A 20,655-nucleotide genomic window follows, 5' to 3' on the forward strand; every position below is an offset into this window, starting at 1 on the left:
TCCTGTGGTCTTCAACCAGGACTGGATCAGACTAATAAAATAAATCATTTAATGTTTAAAAAAAACACACACTATTTGTGAGCTACTGCTAGTGGGTGCGTGTCAGTGCTCACAGTCACTCAGACTACAGAACAATTCGAATAAACTAAAACCTGGGTCCCTGAGTCATAGTTTATAGTTAGATTGCAGGGAAAACAATGCACTAAACCCAGGCTGATTACATTCATCTCAAACCCAGTTATTGAGCTGCTATCTATACCTCATCCGGCAAGCCAGGCTGGGTATGAGTGCTATACTAGGGCATGCAAGGCTCTGACCCCTCACAAGCTCAGGTGTCAGCCGTGGCTCAGCGATGGCACTCTCACCACTGAGTCAGAAGGTTGTGGGTTCAAATGCCACTCCAGAGACTAGAGCACCAAGAGTATCCAGGCTGACACTCCAGTGCAGTACTGAGGGAGTGCTGCACTGTCGGAGGTGCCGTTTTTCAGTTGAGACATTAAACCGAGGACCCGTCTGCTCTCTCTGGTAAAAGATCCCATGGCACTATTTTGAACTCCTGGCCAATATATATCCCTCAACAAACATTATTAAAACAGATTATCTGGTTATTATCATACTGCTGTTTGTGGGAGTTTGCTGTGCGCAAATTGGCTGCTGCATTTCCTACATTACAACAGTAACTACACTTCAAAAGCACTTAATTGGCTGTAAAGCGCTTTGGAATGTCCCGAGGCCATGAAAGGCGCCACATAAATGCAAATATTTTTTCCAATCCCCCATTTAACAGAATAATTAATTACCTTTCAGATGTTTCATAGAGTAGGCATCTAAATCACCACTGTATAATCTGTCCTCACACATAGCTGCTCCTCTTTTCACTTGGGAATAAGCATCATCCTTTTTAGTACCTTTTCTGGGGAATGACGACCAGAAGTGGAAACAAAACTCCAAATGCTGGGAGTTTGAAACAAAACCAGAAATGCTGGCAACACACAGCAGGTCAACTGCCATCTGTGAACAGAACAAAGTTAATGTTTGGGGCTGGGCCCTACAATTTCCCTCTTTCACTTTCCAGTTCTGTAAAAGGGCTAAGCTTAAAACAATTGTTTACCTGCTCACAAATACTGACTGACAATTGTGTGTGTGTGTTTCAGTTCCTTCAGTGCTGTGTGTCCATTAACATAACTTCATTTATAAACTTATATTACGTTCTTTAATTGCTTGAGACATTGAAAGTTCTCCTGTGATTTTTGTGTCCTTTCATTGTATATTCTCTAATCAAGTCCAGGTGGTGACCGGTACAAGGCAGCCCTGCTGATTAAATCTAGTTCAGTCTTATTTAGCCACTTGTTCGTAAAGAGACAGAATCCTGGTGATCTTATTTCCCCCCCTAAAGCTGACAGAGCTGTTCACTATCGATGATTAAAGTGAATTACTCTTGGATTTGGGCTACAACACAGCAGTAAGTTGTACCATCTAGGCCAGAAAGGGTAAGGTGAAGGAACCACGCTGTTAGTTTTTTTTAACAGCAAACTGAAGAGGTTATTTTTAAACAGCAGCAAAAGGGCTCACTCTACCCACATGTACCATGTTACACCGCAGTTAAAGAACTGTAAAACAGCTGACAAGTGTGACATTATAGTCAGATGTTTGATTGAGAAATTGAGCAGTTTCTTAATCGCTCCTCCTCCAAATAAAAGTTACAGCTATTCATGAACCCAAATGTCCTTTTTCGTGGGGAGGGAATGGAGGAGGATTCTTAAAGGAGCACCATTCTGCTTTTTTTGGGTCAGAGTTACATAGATGATCCAACACATAAGGAGGTCATTCGGCCCATCGTGCCTGCGCCGGAAACATGTCGTCTCATTCCATTTTTTCTCCGACTGATAGAAAAATATTTGGCCAAATATTTTCGCCTGAAGGAGAGATGCCCCTTCAACTGCCATTCCCCCACCCCCCTGGGACATTCTCAGATGTAGAATGAGAAGTATAATTCTTTTGATGCAGTTTCATTGCAATTAACTTTTTATGGAGAGAAAATGGTTTTCAAGAGAGACATCAAAACATACTGCAGGCTGAAGAATTATTGAGCCTGATCTTGCTGTCTTGTTTTAACAATGCACGCTGTTATTAACATGCAAATCAGCCAGAAAATTCAGGGGGTTAAGAGATACGCTTTGTGTTACGAATCTCCAGAATTTGCTGGTCGATTAACTCAAACAGCATCTCACCCTTGGCCTCCGCATTATTTTTAAGAACTTACTGCATTTGCACATTAATTGGCCATTAAACTCACCGCAGAAAGTTAAGACTGGAAGTTAACAGCATAAGTAGCTTTGTGGTAATTTTTAATGCTATGCCAATCAACCTCTCTGGCCCAGAAAGGGAACAATTTATATTGTTCAATCTCATTCCTGCAAGTCATAAATTGTTGATGGCCATCTTAAAAACATCAAATTTTATATTTTTCCTTTCTGTCTCCTTTTTCTCACCGCTAAAAATTCAAGAACAAATTTGATGCACCCCTCCCCAAAAAAACCAATTATTTGAAGAAATTAAAAGCAAGCAAGGAATAAGGATACAAACAAGAAGAATATGCTGAAACGTCAAGTTTATCTTTTCCATTCTTTGGGTTTTCATTTGTTTTTCGCCTTTTATCAGTTTAATCAATTAAAAAAATTCTATAATCCCAATTAATTAATAACCCGGTAACCCTAAACAAATAATTTTTAATTCAGTAACCCACAGTACACATCCGTTTAGATAACTCTCTTCAAACATCATCCCGCCAGGAAATCTGTCTGTTCAGACAAGTATTAGGTGCTTCCGGTAAAACTGAAACCTGCAAAAAGAACGTTTTTAACCAGCCACTTTGTGAAAATAACGGCTTGACTTTTCTTTATTAAAATCACTTCCTTAAGTGGCTGTTGCTCTGTTAATTTAAATTATTTTTTTTAGAAACAAGCTGAAACTATATAAAAATCCTCTCTCTCTCTCAGATCTCACTCTCAGGCCCAAAAGGAAATTACGACACTTGGTGTTACTACCCTGTTTCAGTCGCGGTGTGAGTTTGGAAGTTGGCTTTGGTCTGGATCAGCATCGGACATGGATTTCTACTCCGCCCCACAGCCCGTCTATAACCCGGTAAGCACTTGGCCTCGCCCAGCCCGGCTGCCTCGCCCCGGCTGGGATATTAAACGCAACGATGTATCTGCAGCATTGCGTCTCTACTCAGGATTAGACCGGTTCTTTAAAATACGCGTTGGCTTTAATAGATTGAAACATACTGTTACATTCAGTTTTGTTCTTAATTCCTGTGCTTTTGAAAAGTGTTTTTGTTGTTGCTCCCCCTCCCTTCAGTTTCAGGCACTATGGAGGCTGTCGTTACCCCAGGGGCCAAGGGAATGGGAGGGATAAATTCAGGGCTAATTTTTGACTTGAGGCCAATGAGGAATGTTAATTGTATCAAGCTGTCAGTTGGATGACAGACTGTAATTTTGAAATGGGGATGCTGTTCTTTACAGTCGTTCTACATTGGCTCTCGGTTAAGCAGCGCCTCGATTTCAAAATTCCCATCCTTGTTTTCAAATCCCTCCATGGCCTTGCCCCCTCCCACATTACAACAGCAACTCTACTTCAAAAGTACTTCATTGGCTGTAAAGCGCTTTGAGACGTCCGGTGGTCGTGAAAGTCGCTATAGAAATGCAAGCCTTTTTCCTATCTCTGTAATCTGCTACAGCCCCCCCCCCCCAAAAGATATCTGCACTCTTCTAATTCTGCCCTCTTGAGCATCCCTGATTCTAATTGCTCAGCCTTTGGTGGCCGTGCCTTCTGTTGCCTGGGCCCTAAGCTCTGGAATTCCCTGCCTAAACCTCTCCACCTCGCTACCTCTTTCCTCCTTTTAAGATGCTCCTTAAAACCTACCTCTTTGACCAAGCTTTTGGTCACCTGCCCTAATTTCTCCTTATGTGGCTCGGTGTCAAATTTTTTGTCTTATAATACTCCTGTGCAGCGCCTTGGGACGTTTTACTACGTTAAAGGCGCTATATAAATACAAGTTGTTGTTGTTGTGACACTGCCACTGTGTTTAAATATATATCTGGGGTTAGGCAAGTGGGGGTGTCTCCTCTCGGGAGAGTTTGTGCCCCATAGCAAACAAATAGATGCTCTACGTGTGCTGCTTTCTCTGTAGTTTAGTTAAAATGCAATATCCTTCTGGAATCTTCTTTCTGTGCTTGGAAACCTCTAGGTTTGTCCTCTGGGGTGATGGTCGGTTGGGTTAGAATTGGACAACTTGGTTTTTACACAGCTCATCTGTGGGGAGACTGGGTTGGCGAGATGGGATTCTCTGCAAGAGAGGTACCCCTGGATAGATGCGCTTGTGTTCACATACATGAGCTACAGAGTTCCCACATCGGGCATTTGACCTATGTCTTGCCTGTCTCAAGATAATTTACACATGGAGCAGGCCATTCCGTCCATCTAAATTCATCTTTCTAGAAAGAGCCTAGATTTTTTTTTTAAAACTACTCATTCACGGGATGTGGACGTCGCTGGCAAGGGCAGCATTGGTGAGCCGCCTTCTTGAACCGCTGCAGTCCGTGCGGTGAAGGTACTCCCACAGTGCTGTTAGGGAGGGAGTGCCAGGATTTTGACCCAGCAATGATGAAGGAACAGTGATCGATTTCCAATTCAGGATGGAGTGTGACTTGGAGGGGAACTTGGAGGTGATGGTGTTACTCCTGTGCAGGATCCAATTGCTAAATGATTCCAGGGTTTTTGCCCTCCGTACCCTACCAGGTGATGCTGACTATGTGAGGAATTTCCTGATCTCCATCCTAAACGTATCTTTTACCAGTTTGAACCTGTATCCTCCTCAAGCAATTTAATTTAAAGTAATATTCCAGATTTATCTTTTCCACACTGTTTACTGTCTTGTCTATCACTTTGGGACGTTCTGAGGTCATGCTATATAAATGTAAGTTTGTTCTTCCTTTACAAAGTCACCTCTCGGGCACTTTATTCCAGGCTGATGAACCCACGTTTCTCCAGTGTTTAGTGTGATGTATGAACCTGTGCAGGCCAGCTGACGATGTACCAGTCACCTTGATGTTCTAGACTCCTAGGTCCAATGCCACGTGCTTGTCACCAGCTGCTAAATCCACCTTCCCATGTTTGGCAAAGACTCGTCTCTATCGTGAGGTTGACTCACCCTCCAGGGCATAAGTCCTGAGGGGAATTGTTTTGCCAGGGTTATGTCTCCTTGCCTGCTCTGCATCGATCCTGAAATTTCCCTTCATTTCCCCAACTATCTCTACGCAGTTGGATCTCTACTCGAGGTGCTAAATTTAAAGCATGGTGTAGGCCCGGTCTGACTGCAACCACTTCCCTCTCTTTGCCACAAATGCGCTTCACGCTTTAATATTGAAATCATCGCAGATGCACTAAAGGAACCCATTCTGTTGCCTAGGAGAGCTAAACCCATGAAGGAGAACAATTGGGTCATACATTTTAAACACCTCTTGTTTAACCTTAACCCTTATATTGTCTGTTAAAAGTGGAAGGAAGTGGGAGTTTTTGTTGTTGTTTTGTTCAAAGTACCCCTCTTTTTTGTCGATGAAAATGATCATTGCCAAGTATTTTTAAAGTGTTCCTTTTATTGCTACCATTTAAACCCCCGACAGTAATTCTTACACATCCCTACCCTATAAATTCAGAAAAATTACAGTTTAAAACCCATCCTCCAATTACAAACTAATTTAAAATAACAACAGAACATGCTGGAAACACTCAGCAGGTCAGGCAGCATCCGTGGAGAGAGAAACAGTTAACGTTTCAGGTCTGGGACCCTTCGTCAGAACTGGGAAAAGTTAGAGATGTAACAGACCTGACCTGAAACGTTAACTTTGTTTCTCGCTCCGTGATGCTGCCTGACCTGCTGAGTGTTTGCAGCATTTTCTGTTGTTATTTCAGATTTCCAGCATCTGCAGTATTTTGCTATTGTACAGACTCATTTTATATTGATTTTGTCGTGTGAGATTGTCCTGGGAAACAGGTACTAATGAGATTAGGGAGTTTGGCTGATATTTACTGTTTTGTCCCCCCACTAACTTGCCGAGGGACATTGATTGAATGTCAGCCGTGCCTCAGTGGGTAGCACTCTCGCCAGCGACCCAGAAGGTTGCGGATTCAAGTCCCACTCCAGATACTTGAGGCTAAAGGGATCACTTAAGGCTAAAGGGATCACTTCAGGCTAAAGGGATCAAGGGATATGGGGAGAAAGCAGGGGCAGGGTACTGAATTTGGAGGATCAGTCATGATCTCATTAAATGGCGGAGCAGGCTCGAGGGGACGAATGGCCTACTCCTGCTCCTATCTTCTATGTTTCTATGTTACTTGAGCACCAAATCAAGTCTGACACTCCAGTGCAGTTCTGAGGGAGTGCGGCACTGTCGGAGGTGCCGTCTTTCGGGTGAGACGTTAAACCGAGGCCCCGTCTGCTCTCTCAGGTGGATGTAAAAGATCCCATGGCACTATTTTGAAGAAGAGCAGGGGAGTTCTCTCTGGTACCCTGGCCAATATTTATCCCTCAACCAACATTACTACAGGAAACTTTGTGATATCCGGGACCGGCGTGTTGCCGATCTATCAAAACTGCCGGACATACAAAGTTAATGTTGAAGCATACGGAGGTTGTCATCTCCGTATCTGACAACAAACACTTTTGCTTAGCAACAGCTTCTAAAGAGTCGGCTGCAGCTGCAAGCGTCTCTAGCTGAAGCTGTTGCTATAGCTACAGACCTTGCAGTGCCTGACTGGGGGGAAAAAAAAACGAGAACTAAAAAAAACTTATAGAAAACGGCTCCTGATTTTTGCCGTTAGATCGAGTATTCCGGACATACAACCTCCGGATAAACCAAAGTTTCCTGTAAAACAAATGATCTGGCCATTATCACATTGCTGTTTGTGGGACCTTGCTGTGTGCAAATTGGCTGCCGCTTTGCCTACAGTGAACACACTTCAGAAGTACCTCATTGACTGTAAAGTGCTTTGGGACATCCTGAGGCTGTGAAAGACGCTATAGAAATGCAAGTGTTTTCTTTTCTTTTGATTGGCTCCCAGGTTGGCAAACTCTGCCCACACCTCCCTGCTCTGTAGGACTCCGGAGTTCATTTACTACAGCAGGGGTGATTCTGTTTTCACCATTAAAACACAATAAACGTGTTAGATTCTAGTTTCACCCTCCTTGATATGTTTTAGAAAGAAATGTAGATATAACGAGGGAAAAATGTGCGACGGCTGAAAGTGTGAAAAATTATCAAATGCTGGAGGTACACAGCAGGTCTGAAGGAGAGAGATGGGTTAACCTATCGATCGGAACATTTCAGATGTTGCCCTCATCAGGAGCTACGTCCTCTCCTGTACAGTCATCTCTTTCGCCTCCCCCCCCCCCCCCCCCCCCAAAATATTTAACAAGGGGAAAAAATGTACAGGGCTATGGAGAAAGAGCAGGGGTGTGGGACCAATGGGATAGCTCTACCAAAGAACTGGCACAGACACGATGGGCCGAATGGCCTCCTCCTGTGCTGTATCATTCTGTGATTCTATGATATCGAATCATAGAAATTTACGGCACAGAAGGAGGCCATTTGGCCCATCGTGTCCATGCCGGCCGAAAAGAGCTATCCAGCCTAATCCCACTTTCCAGCTCTTGGTCCGTTGCCCTGTGGGTTACGGCACTTCAAGTGCATATCCAAGTACTTTTTAAATGTGATGAGGATTTCTGTCTCTACCATCCTTTTTAGGCAGTGGGTTCCAGATCCCCTCCACCCTCTGGGTGAAAACAATTCTCCTCAAGTCCCCTCTGAACCTTTCTACCTTTTTTAAAATCTATGCCCCCTGGGTTATTGACCTCTCTGCTAAGGGAAATGATTAACCTATTATTATAGGGCTTGATAGGATGGATGCTGCGAGAATGTTTCCCTTGGCTGGGGAGTCTAGAACCAGGGGCCACAGCCTCAGGATAAAGGGTAGGCCATTTAGGACTGAGATGAGAAGAAATTTCTTCACACAGAGGGTGGTGAATCTTTGGAATTCTCTACCCCAGAGGGTTGTGGAGGCTCAGTCATTGGGTATATTCAAAACAGAAGTCGATAGATTTCTGACTAGTAAGGGCATCAAGGGATATGGCGATAGGGCCGGTGAATGGAGTTGAGGCAGAAGATCAGCCATGATCTCATTGAATGGTGGAGCAGGCTCGAAGGGCCGACTCCTGCTCCTATTTCTTATGTTATGTTATGTTCTTAATTGGTGGTGGTGAGCCTCCTTCTTGAAACCGAGTGACTTGCTAGGCCATTTCAGAGGGGCAGTCAAGAGTCAACATTGCTGTGGGTCTGGAGTCACATATAGGCCAGACCGAGTAAGGACGGCAGATTTCCCTCCCTAAAGGACATTAGGGACCAGATGGGTTTTTACGACAATTACTGACAGCTTTTTATTCCAGATTTATTTAATTAACTGTATTTAAAATTCCCCAGCTGCCGTGGTGGGATTTGAATTCGCGCCTCACCGGATCATTAGTCCAGGTCTCTGGATTACTAGTCCAGTAACATAACCACTATGCTACCATTCCCACTGAAGCGGAGGGGAGCTTCACAGCCAAGCCCAATCCTGACGTCTTCATTTGCGTGAACTTGCCAACAGAGGTGCTGCACAGTGATCAGGAGCAGGAATGCTGGCTTTTTTTACCTGTTCTTTTCCCCCCTCCCCCCACCCCCACCCCAGCTCAAAGACTGAGACAAATTGCACCACCACCACCATTGCTGCCTGAGATCAGCTCACTCAGCACCGGCTGGGCATTGAATCGAGGCACCTTCCTGATGCGAACATAAGTATTAGGAGCAGGAGTCGACCATTCGGCCCCTCAATCCTGCTCCACCATCCAGTAAGATCATGGCTGATCTTCCACCTCCACTACGCTTTCCCGCCCTATCGCCATATCCTTTGATTCCCTTATTATCAATAGATTTTTCGACCTCAGTTTTGAATATACTCAACGACTGAGCATCCACAGCCCTCTGGGGTAGAGAAATGCAAAGATTCACCACCCTCTGAGTGAAGAAATTTCTCCGTCTTGAACGGCAGACCCCTTATCCTGAGACTGTGCCCCTGAGTTCTAGACTCTCTAGCCAGGGGAAACAGCCTCTCAGCATCTACCTTGTCAAGCCCTCTAAGACCTGTGCAGTTTACCAATCGAACCATGATGGGAAAGAGAGAGAGAGAGAGAGAGAGATTCGGTAGAACTCACTCTAACGTCCAACTGGACTCGATTTTCTGCACGCACTTCATGCTTAAGAGTTACCTGCATTCTAACTAATTGCTGCCAGCTGAACGTCTCTCATTGTCTGTCCCTGTGCTGTCTCACGATGGGCCTGTTTTGTGTTTCAGCTGATTCCTTACACTGGGCCCATTCCCGGGGGCTTGCAGGATGGTAAGATGATCATGATTAAAGGACGAGTGCTTCCCCACAGCGACAGGTATTCCGCAGAGAATGTGTCTTAAAGTCATGAGCGCGGTTGTACTAATTATCCAGCTTTGAAAACCTCTGAATAAAAATCTTAATGTTTGTGGCGTAGAGGAAACTGTGAGCACAAATGCTTGATGCTAGCATTGGGTTCCCAATATCGTTCCAGTTGCTTGCCATTATATAATGGGGGCCATTTCTAACCAACTCCGCCTGTTAGAAGACTGACGGGATTGGGTGCAGCGCTGGTTTTATACTCCATTGAAGTTAACGGTAATATCGGGCGGGGTGTGAAATCGGCGCTCCACCCGATCCCATGGCTTTCCTGCCTGCTGAGTTCGGTTAAAATTACCCCCAGTGAGTTCTGGTCCCTGAACAAGATAACGAGCATTTGTTCTAGTGTTTCAACTGCTGGGTTTGTGCAGTCATTAATGCTGCATTTACATTACAGGGTTGAGGCTAGAGAGCGCCCCTGAATTCAGTGACAGGCAGCACTGTTGGGCAGATGAGGTGGGCGCTGCCATCTTTAGAGGCACCAATACCCATTAAAGGAGCATCAGCCTGGCTGAAGGGCTCAGCCGCCGTGTGGACCGGAGTTATTCTCTCTCTCTCTCTTTCCCAACCACAAGTCATTGGTGAAGCACAAATGAAAAAAACAACTCTTGATCTTTGATATACCTATCAATTCGTCCAATGAAAAGCGACGAGTTAAGAAAGTAACTATAGGTTTTTATTGACTAAATAACAGAGCCCACCCTCGTGGGTGATCGGATCCAAGAAGGAGGAATACCAGCCAGTCGACCACCTTTATACCCGGGCAGATGGGCGGAGTTGGCAGTGGTCAGCCCAGGTATAGCAGCGTGACAAGAGGCGACCTCGTACAGTGATACAACAATGTGAACAGTGATAACTATAGGGAAACGATCTAACAGTGATAACTATAGTGTAACGATAGTGAACGGTAAAAGTGGTTTACCACATTCACCCCTTGTTTAGATTTGAGTCCGGCGGGGTGAAGTGTACTACCAGTTCTGGTATGTCCGTCTGTCCGGAGGCCTCGTAAGCCTGTCTGATCGTCGCAGCGGCGGTGTTGCGTTCTCCGGTGTTAATGCTGGCGTCTGCGAGGTAGGCGAAGGCTCTTGGGGTTCCGGCGTACCGTCTACCTGGGCTGGAATTGGGGGGGTGGTGGGGGGGGGTGAAGGTGGTGTCTCCGGAATGCCCGAGGGTGCGAGGTCTCGTAAGGAGACTGTGTCCTCCCGCCCGTCTGGGTATGCCACGTAGGCGTACTGGGGGTTGGCGTGCAGGAGGTTCACCCTCTCGACCAGGGGGTCCGTTTTATGGGCCCTCACGTGCTTTCGCAGCAAGACCGGCCCCGGAGAGGTCAGCCAGGTTGGTAGCGTGGTTCCCGTAGTCGACTTCCTGGGGAAAACAAACATTCGTTCATGGGGGGTGGCGTTAATGGCAGTGCAAAGTAGTGACCGGGTGGAGTGCAGCGCCGCCGGGAGGACCTCCTGCCAGCGAGAGGTTGGGAGGCCCTTAGACTTTAAGGCTAAGAGGACGGCCTTCCATACCGTCGCGTTCTCTCTTTCCACCTGGCCGTTCCCTCGGGGGTTGTAGCTGGTGGTCCTGCTAGTGGCGATGCCTCTCGCTAGTAGGAACTGACGGAGTTCCTCGCTCATGAAGGAGGCGCCCCGGTCACTATGTATATAGTTTGGGAACCCGAACAAGGCAAAGAGGTCGTTCAGGCATTTAACGACCGTGGTGCTGGTCATGTCTGGGCAGGGGAAGGCAAAGGGGAAACGGGAGTACTCATCAACAATGTTGAGGAAGTACACATTACGGTCAGAGGACGGGAGGGGCCCCTTAAAATCGATGCTCAAGCGCTCGAAGGGGCGGGTGGCCTTGATCAGGCTTGCTCTGTCCGGCCTAAAGAAGTGCGGTTTGCACTCGGCACAGGTCTGGCAGTTCCTGGTCATGGTCCTGACCTCCTCGATGGAGTAGGTCAGGTTGCGGGCCTTAATGAAGTGGTAAAGCCTGGTGACCCCGGGGTGGCAGAGGTCATTGTGGAGGGTCTGAAGTCTATCAATTTGCGCGTTGGCGCATGTAATTCGCGATAGAGCGTCAGGGGGTTCGTTCAGCTTACCAGGCCGGTACAAGATATCATAATCGTAGGTGGATAGCTCGATTCTCCACCTCAAGATCTTGTCGTTCTTGATTTTACCCCTCAGCTTGTTATTAAACATAAAAGCGACCGAACGCTGGTCGGTGAGGAGGGTAAATCGCTTGCCTGCGAGGTAATGCCTCCAGCGGCGTACCGCCTCCACAATCGCCTGGGCCTCCTTCTCGACCGAAGAGTGTCGGATCTCAGGGCCCTGTAGGGTCCTTGAGAAGAAGGCCACCGGTCTCCCCTCCTGGTTGAGGGTAGCGGCTAGGGCGAAGTCGGATGCATCGCTCTCCACTTGGAAGGGGATGGACTCATCCACTGCGTGCATAGTGGCCTTAGCAATGTCTCCCCTGATGAGGGAGAAGGCCGCGCGCGCTTCTTCCGTAAGGGGGAAGGAGGTGGACTTCATGAGGGGTCTGGCTTTGTCCGCATAATTCGGCACCCATTGGGCATAGTAGGCGAAGAGCCCCAGGGTTCTCTTCAGCGCCTTTGGACAGTGGGGAAGGGGTAGCTCCATGAGGGGACGCATTCTTTCGGGATCGGGGCCGATGATTCCGTTCTCTACTACGCAGCCGAGGATGGCAAGGCGCGAGGTGTTAAACACACATTTCTCCTTATTGTAGGTGAGGTTCAGCCATTGGGCCGTACGGAGGAATCTTTCCAGATTAGCGTCATGGTCTTGCCGGTCGCGGCCGCAGATGGTGACGTTATCTAGATAGGGGAACGTGGCTTGCAGCCCGTTCTGGTCAACCATCCGGTCCATCTCCCTTTGGAAGACCGAAACCCCGTTGGTGACGCCGAAGGGGACCCTAAGGAAGTGGTAGAGGCGGCCATTCGCCTTGAAGGCGGTATACTGGCGGTCCTCGGGGCGGATAGGGAGTTGGTGGTAGGCCGACTTAAGGTCGATGGTAGAGAATACCCGGTATTGAGCAATCTGATTGGCCATATCAGATATGCGGGGAAGGGGGTATGCGTCCAGCTGGGTGTACCGGTTTATGGTTTGGCTGTAGTCGATGACCAGGCGGTTTTTATTGCCGGTCTTAACGACTACAACCTGGGCACGCCAGGGGCTGCTGCTCCCCTCGATGATGCCCTCCTTCAGGAGACGCTGCACCTCAGAGCTAATGAAAGCTCTGTCCCCGGCGCTGTACCGCCTGCTCTTGGTAGCGACGGGTTTGCAGTCGGGGGTGAGGTTAGCGAACAGGGAAGGTGGCGGGACCTTGAGGGTGGATAGGCCGCAGGTGTTACGCGGTGGGCGATTTAAAGGCTGCTGGTTGTCGACTGTGAGCGGGGGGAGGGGTCCACCGTATGCTAGAGTGACGCTTTGGAGGTGGGATTGAAAATCCAGCCCTAGTAGGACGGCAGCGCATAGCTGGGGCAGGACGAGGAGTTTAAAGTTTTTATACTCCGTGCCCTTAACCGACAGGGTCACAACACAGTAGCCGCTGATGTCTGTGGCGTGGGACCTCGATGCCATCGAGATCCGGTTGCGCGTTGGCTGGACAGTGAGGGAGTAGTGGCTCACCGTGTCTGGATGTATGAAGCTCTCCGTGCTTCCGCTGTCGAACAGGCAGGTCGTGGCGTGGCCGTCTACTTTGATGTCCATCATTGACTTGGACAGCTGATGCGGGCGAGCTTGGTCTAGCGTGACGGAGGCTAGTGTGTGGCTGAGCGGGTCGCTGTAGTCTGTAGGTGAAGCGGTCGTCAGGTCTGGAGGTAGGGTGGCGGTCGAGCGTGGTGGGTAAAATGGAGGCGCCCACGAGGTGGGGCAAAACGGCGGAGAAGATGGCTGCCCCCACAACCCACATGAGGCACTGCTGGCGTCGGTTGCCTGGATCAAAGATGGCCGCCCCCATTGCTCATCTGTGGCCTTGATAAAAGATGGCCGCCCCCACAGTTCGCATGAGGCACTGCTGGCCTCTGCTGCTCTCCCTCTGCAGGCCTTCGCGAAGTGGCCTTTCTTCAGGCAGCTGGAGCACGTCGTGTTTTTGGCTGGGCAGCGCGACCTCGGGTGTTTCGCCTGCCCACAGAAGAAGCGGCCCGGTCGCGGGGGTCCGAAGTCGCAGCCGGTACCGGGGGTGGCGGTCCCGATCGGGTCCGGGACGCCGACGCTGAGGTAGGTCCCGGGGGCGGCGCTACGAGGGGTATTGCGGTCGGGGTCGGGCCCGAGTCCCAGAGTCGCGAACTGTACCTGGAATACACCTCGAGGTCCCGCTGGGTCACTTCTAGGGAGTAGGCCAAGGCTGCAGCTGTGTTCAGGTCGAGGTCCTTTGATTCCAGCAGTCTCTGCCGTGAGTAGTCGGACCGAAGGCCTTTCACGAAGGCATCGCGGATGTTATCTTCAGTGTTTTCTGCAGCCGATACTGCTTTAAAGTCACAGTCCCTGCCGAGTGTTCGTAGCGCCCGTAAAAATTCAGCTACAGACTCTCCTGGCTGTTGCGGGCGGGATCTTAGGAGGTGTCTGGCATACATGGAATTTACCGGGCTCCGGTACTGCTGTTTCAGTAGGTTGATAGCGGCCTCGTAAGTAGTAATGTCCTGGATGAGTGCGTATACTTTAGGGCTCGCTTGGGCGGTCAGAACTCTTAGTTTGGATCTCTGAGGGACGCCGGATTCTTCCAGGTAGGATTCGAAGCAGCACAGCCAGTGTTTGAAGTCGAGGGCTGCGTTTGTTGCTTGTGGGTTTAGATCCAGGTACGGTGGTTTGAGGGCTCGCAGCCAAGCCGGCTGCTGTGGCTGTTGTAGCTGGGCGTCTGGCTGGTTGTTTGGCTGCTCCGTTGACTGGTTGTTTGGCTGCTCAAGTGACGACATTTTAAAATTTAGTCAATAAAATTGATATACCTATCAATTCGTCCAATGAAAAGCGACGAGTTAAGAAAGTAACTATAGGTTTTTATTGACTAAATAACAGAGCCCACCCTCGTGGGTGATCGGATCCAAGAAGGAGGAATACCAGCCAGTCGACCACCTTTATACCCGGGCAGGTAGGTGGAGCCATGGGCGGAGTCGGCAGTGGTCAGCCCAGGTATAGCAGCGTGACAAGAGGCGACCTTGTACAGTGATACAACAATGTGAACAGTGATAACTATAGGGAAACGATCTAACAGTGATAACTATAGTGTAACGATAGTGAACGGTAAAAGTGGTTTACCACAATCTTGTTTGAAGGACTCGGAATATAAACCGATTAAAATTCTGCGCCCTCCGCCAATATTCGCACAAGATTACAAAGTAGGTTTGGATGAGGAAGGCATCTCGGCCTCTTGTACCAACCTTACCGTCTTAGTTCTAAAATATCCATCTGATCGGCTGGGATAGGGCCTCGTACTGAGATCTCATCCAAAGGACGGCACCTCCAACATTGCAGCACTACCCCTTACTGCACTGGAGTGATAGCCTCGATCAGGCCAGGAACCCACAACCTCATGACACCTACCAACTCATTAGATGTTGCTGCTGAAATACTAACACAGCCTGAGTTGGTGGTGATATTGCTGTTAACCCAGGGTGCTTTGGTGATAGCCTCATTTCAACTGTGTGCATTAGTCTGGTTTCCTCGTATTTTGTTGGACACATTAACTTCTCTGAGCCTGTTTTAAAAAAAATTCGTTCATGGGATCTGGGCGTAGCATTTATTGTCCATCCCTCATTGCCCTTGAGCTGCCTTCTTGAACCGCTGCAGTCCATGTGGTGAAGGTACTCCCACAATGCTGTTAGGGGGGCGCTCCAGGATTTTGACCCTTGACCCTTGACCCAGCAGCAACAACAACTTGTATTTATATAGCGCCTTTAACGTAACATAATACTCCTGTGAAGTGCCTTGGAATGTTTTAAGACAAAAAATTTGAAACAGAGCCACAGGAGAATTTAGGGCAGCTTGGTCAAAGAGGTAGGTTTTAAGGAGCGTCTTAAAGGAGGAAAGAGAGGTAGCGAGGCGGAGAGGTTTAGGGAGGGAATTCCAGAGCTTAGGGCCTAGGCAACTGAAAGCATAGCTGCCAATGGTTGAGCGATTTATAATCGGGAATGCTCAAGAGGGCAGAATTAGAGGAGCGCAGATATCCATGGAGGGATTTGAAAACAAGGATGAAGTTTGAAATCGAGGCGTTGCTTAACCGGGAGCCAATGTACAGCGAGTACAGGGGTGATGGGCGAACAGGACTTGGTGCGAGTTAGGACATGGGCAACTGAGTTTTGGATGACCTCCAGTTTACGTAGGGTAGAACATGGGAGGCCAGCCAGGAGTGCGTTGGAATAGTCAAGTCTAGAGGTAACAAAGGCATGGATGAGGGTTGGAGGAGACGGGCGATGTTACAGAGGTGGAAGTTGGCGGTCTTAGTTATGCTGCGAATATGTGGTCGGAAGCTTATTTCAGGGTGAAATATGACACCAAGATTGCGAACAGTGTGGTTCAGCCTCAGACAGATGTTGGGGAGAGGAGTGGAGTCATTGGCGAGGGAACGGAGCTTGTGGCGGGGACCGGAAACAATGGCTTTGGTCTTCCCAATATTTAATTGGAGAAAATTTCTGCTCACCCAGAACTGGATGTCGGACAAGCAGCCTGACAATTTAGAGACCGTGGAGGGGTCGGGAGAAGTGGTGGTGGGGTGAAGTAGAGTGGTGGTGAACCTGGTTCAATACGTGTCTTTTTGCACAGCTCCTGTAAACCGTGTTAGAGGCTGAATGGGACCCCCAGTATCCCGGTGCTCTGAGGGGGACGATGGTTTGTCTTTTGGTGGTTGAGAGTTCACGTTGCCCTGACCCCTCTCTTTCTCCTCAGATTTCACGTAAACCTTCAGTGTGGCATGATGGCACAACATTGCGATGTCGCATTTCACTTCAACCCGCGGTTTGAGTGTCCAGACTATGTAGTTTGCAACACCTTCGAGAACCAGAGCTGGTGCTCTGAGGAGAGGAAGTATGAGATGCCAATCCAGAAGGGAGCAACTTTCCAACTTCTCATACTTGTCCAGAATGATTCTTATAAGGTAATTTGTACAATTCTGAGTTTTTAAGAAACATAAAAATCTTTAAATTCACAGCACACTTTCAGTCACTTGTTACAATTTGGGAGCAATGCATGATTGGGAGGCCCGTCTTAGGGGAGCTGTGGCCAGGGATAGTGTGCCTATGGATCCCAAGGAAAGGCATGGAGGTTGAGACTTCCCAGCCCACCCCCATCTCTTCTATCGAACCCGTCCTTCATATTCCACAGCAAGAGAGCAATAGGGTGAGGGACAGTCCCATAGTTGAGTTAATGGTGTCAATCAGGAGAGAAACTACCAGGTCTGGGAACATATGAAGAGGAGTAGACCATTCAGCCCCTCGAGCCTGTTCTGCCATTCAAGGCTGTGGATGCTGGGATAATTGGTGCTTTCAAGACCGAGATAGATAGATTTTTATTAGGTAAGGGATATCGAGCAAAGACAGGTAAATGGAGTTGAACTACAGATCAGCCATGATCTAATTGAATGGTGGAACCGGCTCAAGGGGCTGAATAACCTACTCCTGCTCCTATTTCCTAACCCCTGGTCAGTTCTGAGTGAGTCAGGGTGTGGGTGGCAGTAGAAATGATGGAATTAGGGTTTGTAGCCCAGCTGATGCAATGCACACATGACCTTGTGACTTGTGAGTTATGTGGTCAGTCACCACTGGGATGTTTTCCATGTGACTTGGCAGTGATGTATCCTCTGAGCAGTAGTGATACCCGCCCTCCTGTATGCTTCAGAGAGTATTGGACCATGTACAGCAGACACCTCAAAGCACTGGAGAGGTACCACCAACGCTGCCTCCGCAAGATCCTGCAAATCCATTGGCAGGATAGGCGCACCAACGGCGGTGTTCTCGCTCAGGCCAACATCCCCATATTCGAAGCTCTGACCACGCTCGACTAGCTCCGATGGACGGGTCACGTTGTCCGCATGCCCGATACGGGACTCAAAACATGCGCTCTACTCGGAGCTCCGACACGGCAAGAGAGCCCCAGGTGGACAGAGGAAACGCTTGAAGGACATCCTCAAAGCCTCCTTGGAAAAAGTGCAACATCCCCACCGACACCTGGGAATCCCTGGCCCAAGATCGCACACCTGGCCCAAGATTGCACAAAGTGGAGAAGCATCTGGGAAGGCGCCGAACACTTCGAGTCTCTTCGCCGGGAGCAAGCGGAAGCCAAGCGCAGGCAGCGCAAGGAGCGCACTTCAACCCAAGCACCTCACCCACCCGCCCCTTCAACCACCATCTGCCCCACCTGTGACAGAGACTGTAGGTCCCGCATTGGACTCATCGGTCACCTGAGAACTCATTTTTAATGTGGAAGCAAGTCATCCTCGGTTCTGAGGGACTGTCTAAGAAGAAGTGTACCCCTGGGGAAAAAGGCCCATTGCTCCATGCCAGGCTATACCTTTAAACTAAAACCAGCACCCAGGGGCTTCTCTTCCACCTGCAGTGAATCTGCCCCATGTGGCTGAGATGCCCCCGGCCAGTATTTTCATGGCTCATGGGGCTTTGTCCTAATGCGGTGGGGTGATTTCCAGCCCGCACTTCTTGTCGAACATGTTAGCTGGGGAGGAGAGGGGGCGGTCTTGCGGTGTGATGAGTGTGTGTTTATTCAATGTGACCTTGAAGTCAGAAATTGCCCTACTGCCCTAAAATGAGGAATTTGTAGATAAATAATGAGCGTGCCACAGCTCCTTAAGATGGTGTCGTGTTTATATGATGATTTTATTCATCTATTGACCCAAGTTGTTGCTTGTTAAAAATGGTATTTGGGGAATGGGATAAATCTGATTTTTTTTTGTAGGTGTTCAGTTTTGGTTCATGGAGCCGTTATTGTCTTATCCTGTGCTGTGTTTATTTTCATAAGATGGGATTTGTGTTTTTGGATAAGGATCTCCATGTTACATTATTAGCGAATATGGTAGATGCATTTGTGTGATGTCAGTGAGTTTGGTCAGTAGCTGCCCCCCCCCTGTGGCTCTGAGTAATTGCCCCCCAAGCAGTGCATATTAATACAGACCGGGAAGATCCCAGGTTTGACCCCTGGTCTGTGCTGATCTCCGCTTGGACCACAACCATTGGCATCAGCAATACCCAATGTAGGAGGGGCGGGATTCCAGCTCCTGGCTGCTCTTCAGGGACTGCTGCTCGCAAGTGCAGAGGCTTGACTGTTGGGGAAAGAAGAGGTGGGGCTCAGTTCTCTCCCACTGCCCCATGGTCAAAGAGCCTGCGGTCACTCCCTATTTGGGTTTGCAGATGAAGACGGGCTGAGCTTCCAGAGGGCTGGCAGCACCCACGGGACTGTGCCCCGGCATTTCAGCGCCCTCCGGAGAGGAAGGGGAAAACTCGAAGCAAAAGAGTCAAACTCTTCTCGCCCTGTTTTTAAAAAGTTGGGACAGTCCAGTCTTGACTTAATTGAGTCTGGTGTCTCTCAAATTATCAGCGGCTTTCAAATCATGGACCTCAAGTATTGCCAGTTATCTTTCAGAGTGTTGTGTTGTTGTCCAGGTGGCGGTGAATGATCAACACTTACTGGAATTCAAGCACCGGATCCCGATCTCCAGAGTGGACACCATTGGTATAGCTGGTCAAGTGGAGGTTGTCTCCCTCAGCTTCATAAACAATCAGGTAAGTAACGCGTTACATTCTAACTTGGTGCGGCGAGGGTTTAACTGAGAGGGTAAGTGCCAGCCCGCACAGTACCTCCGTGAGCTTAGTGTAAATCCCCTGCCCTTCCCCCCCCCCCCCCCCCCCCCCCCCCCCCAAAACCTGTATTTGAAAAGCTCCCCTGTCTCTAGCTAGTCAGACAGCCTAGAGTGGAGTGGAGTAGACAGGTTGTAAAAGGGTCCTCTTGCCCAGTGTCGCTGGGATGAGCCCACTCCACTTGGTGCTGTCTGAAATGATGGACACAAGGCCGAGTAAACAAACAACAATGGTTCAGTTGGCGACAACAATGTGGAACTGAGCTATACGGAGCAGGCAAGTCCCTGGTTCGATCAGCAGTGATCGAGGTACAACAATTGACCTCAATTCCGCTTCTAGATTGGCCATTCCTAGATGTGCCTGCTTGGCTCTGTTGGTAGCGTTCCATTCTCGTGAGTTACAAGGTTGTGGGTTCAAGCCCCACTCCAGGACTTGAGCAGAACAGTCTAGGCTGACACCACAGTGCAGCACTGAGGAAGTGCCACACCCTTATGCTGAGATGTTACACTGAGGCTCCACCTGCCTCTTCCATCCATACTATAAAAAGGACATTGAAGCACTGGCGAAAGTGCAAAAAAAGGATTTGCAAGGATAGTATCGGAAGTGAGAGATTACAGCTATCAGGAAAAATTGAACAGGTTGGGTTTTCTTTCTTTAGAAAAGAGAAGACTTAGAGGTGACTTGTTGTGGCCTCTTGTTGTATTGCATCCTCCCAAAAATGGAACTCCTTCTGGATGGGAGGGAGTGGTGGGGGGGAACATTCTGTGGTCACTGCCTTCAACTTTGACCTCGCATGTTGAATTTATTTGACTGTGGGCCTCGGTGTGCGTCACTGCTCCCTAGTGGCCTCTTGTTGTATTGCATCCTCCCAGCCTCAATGAAGGCCGCTGTTTTTGAAGGTTTGATGGCAAAGAAATGGCCAGAACGTGCTCCCCGCACCCTGGCATAAAGCCCCGTCCAATGAGCAGACTGTGACTTATACACATACAGTCAAACGGTGGCCGTGATAATAATGGGTATGTGTAGGGATGAGAATCGGCAACTGTTGCTCGGGATGACGCGAGTTGAAATGTTTCTCCTATATTGCAAACTGACGCCACTTCTGTTTCACTTTCAGTTCCAACCAGCGGCACCAGCAGGAAATAATGTGAGTTTGAGGGGATCGCTATAGTTATCTCTTCAATCTATTTCTACTGTCTGTCTCAAAGTCCTTTCCTAGTAACTTATTCCAAGTGCCTATTACTCGTTGTGTGAAATAGTTTTACGAATTGTC

The 20,655-nt window shown here is 48.6% G+C and overlaps 1 protein-coding gene across 4 annotated transcripts in view; it reads left to right on the forward strand.

Moving 5' to 3' along the window:
* Window positions 1–2,722: 2,722 nt before the first annotated feature.
* Window positions 2,723–20,655, forward strand: part of LOC147102413 (galectin-4-like) — a 32,461-nt gene continuing 14,528 nt past the window's right edge. Inside the window, exons 1-6 of one of the 4 annotated variants that reach the window (XM_085964824.1) lie at window positions 2,723–2,829; window positions 3,000–3,144; window positions 9,448–9,536; window positions 16,465–16,672; window positions 19,188–19,307; window positions 20,500–20,529. In XM_085964824.1, the coding sequence (XP_085820950.1) occupies window positions 3,106–3,144; window positions 9,448–9,536; window positions 16,465–16,672; window positions 19,188–19,307; window positions 20,500–20,529 (486 nt within the window). In that variant the 5' untranslated portion in view covers window positions 2,723–2,829; window positions 3,000–3,105. Of the gene's footprint in view, window positions 2,830–2,859; window positions 3,145–9,447; window positions 9,537–16,464; window positions 16,673–19,187; window positions 19,308–20,499; window positions 20,530–20,655 lie in introns of those variants that run through there. The other 3 variants (XM_085964822.1, XM_085964825.1, XM_085964823.1) reach the window with 3 other exon arrangements.

The sequence above is a fragment of the Somniosus microcephalus genome, chromosome 22, assembly GCF_052327205.1.
Source record: "Somniosus microcephalus isolate GS21.2 chromosome 22, FLI_Smic_1.0, whole genome shotgun sequence".
In the NCBI taxonomy this organism is placed as follows: Eukaryota; Metazoa; Chordata; class Chondrichthyes; order Squaliformes; family Somniosidae; genus Somniosus; species Somniosus microcephalus.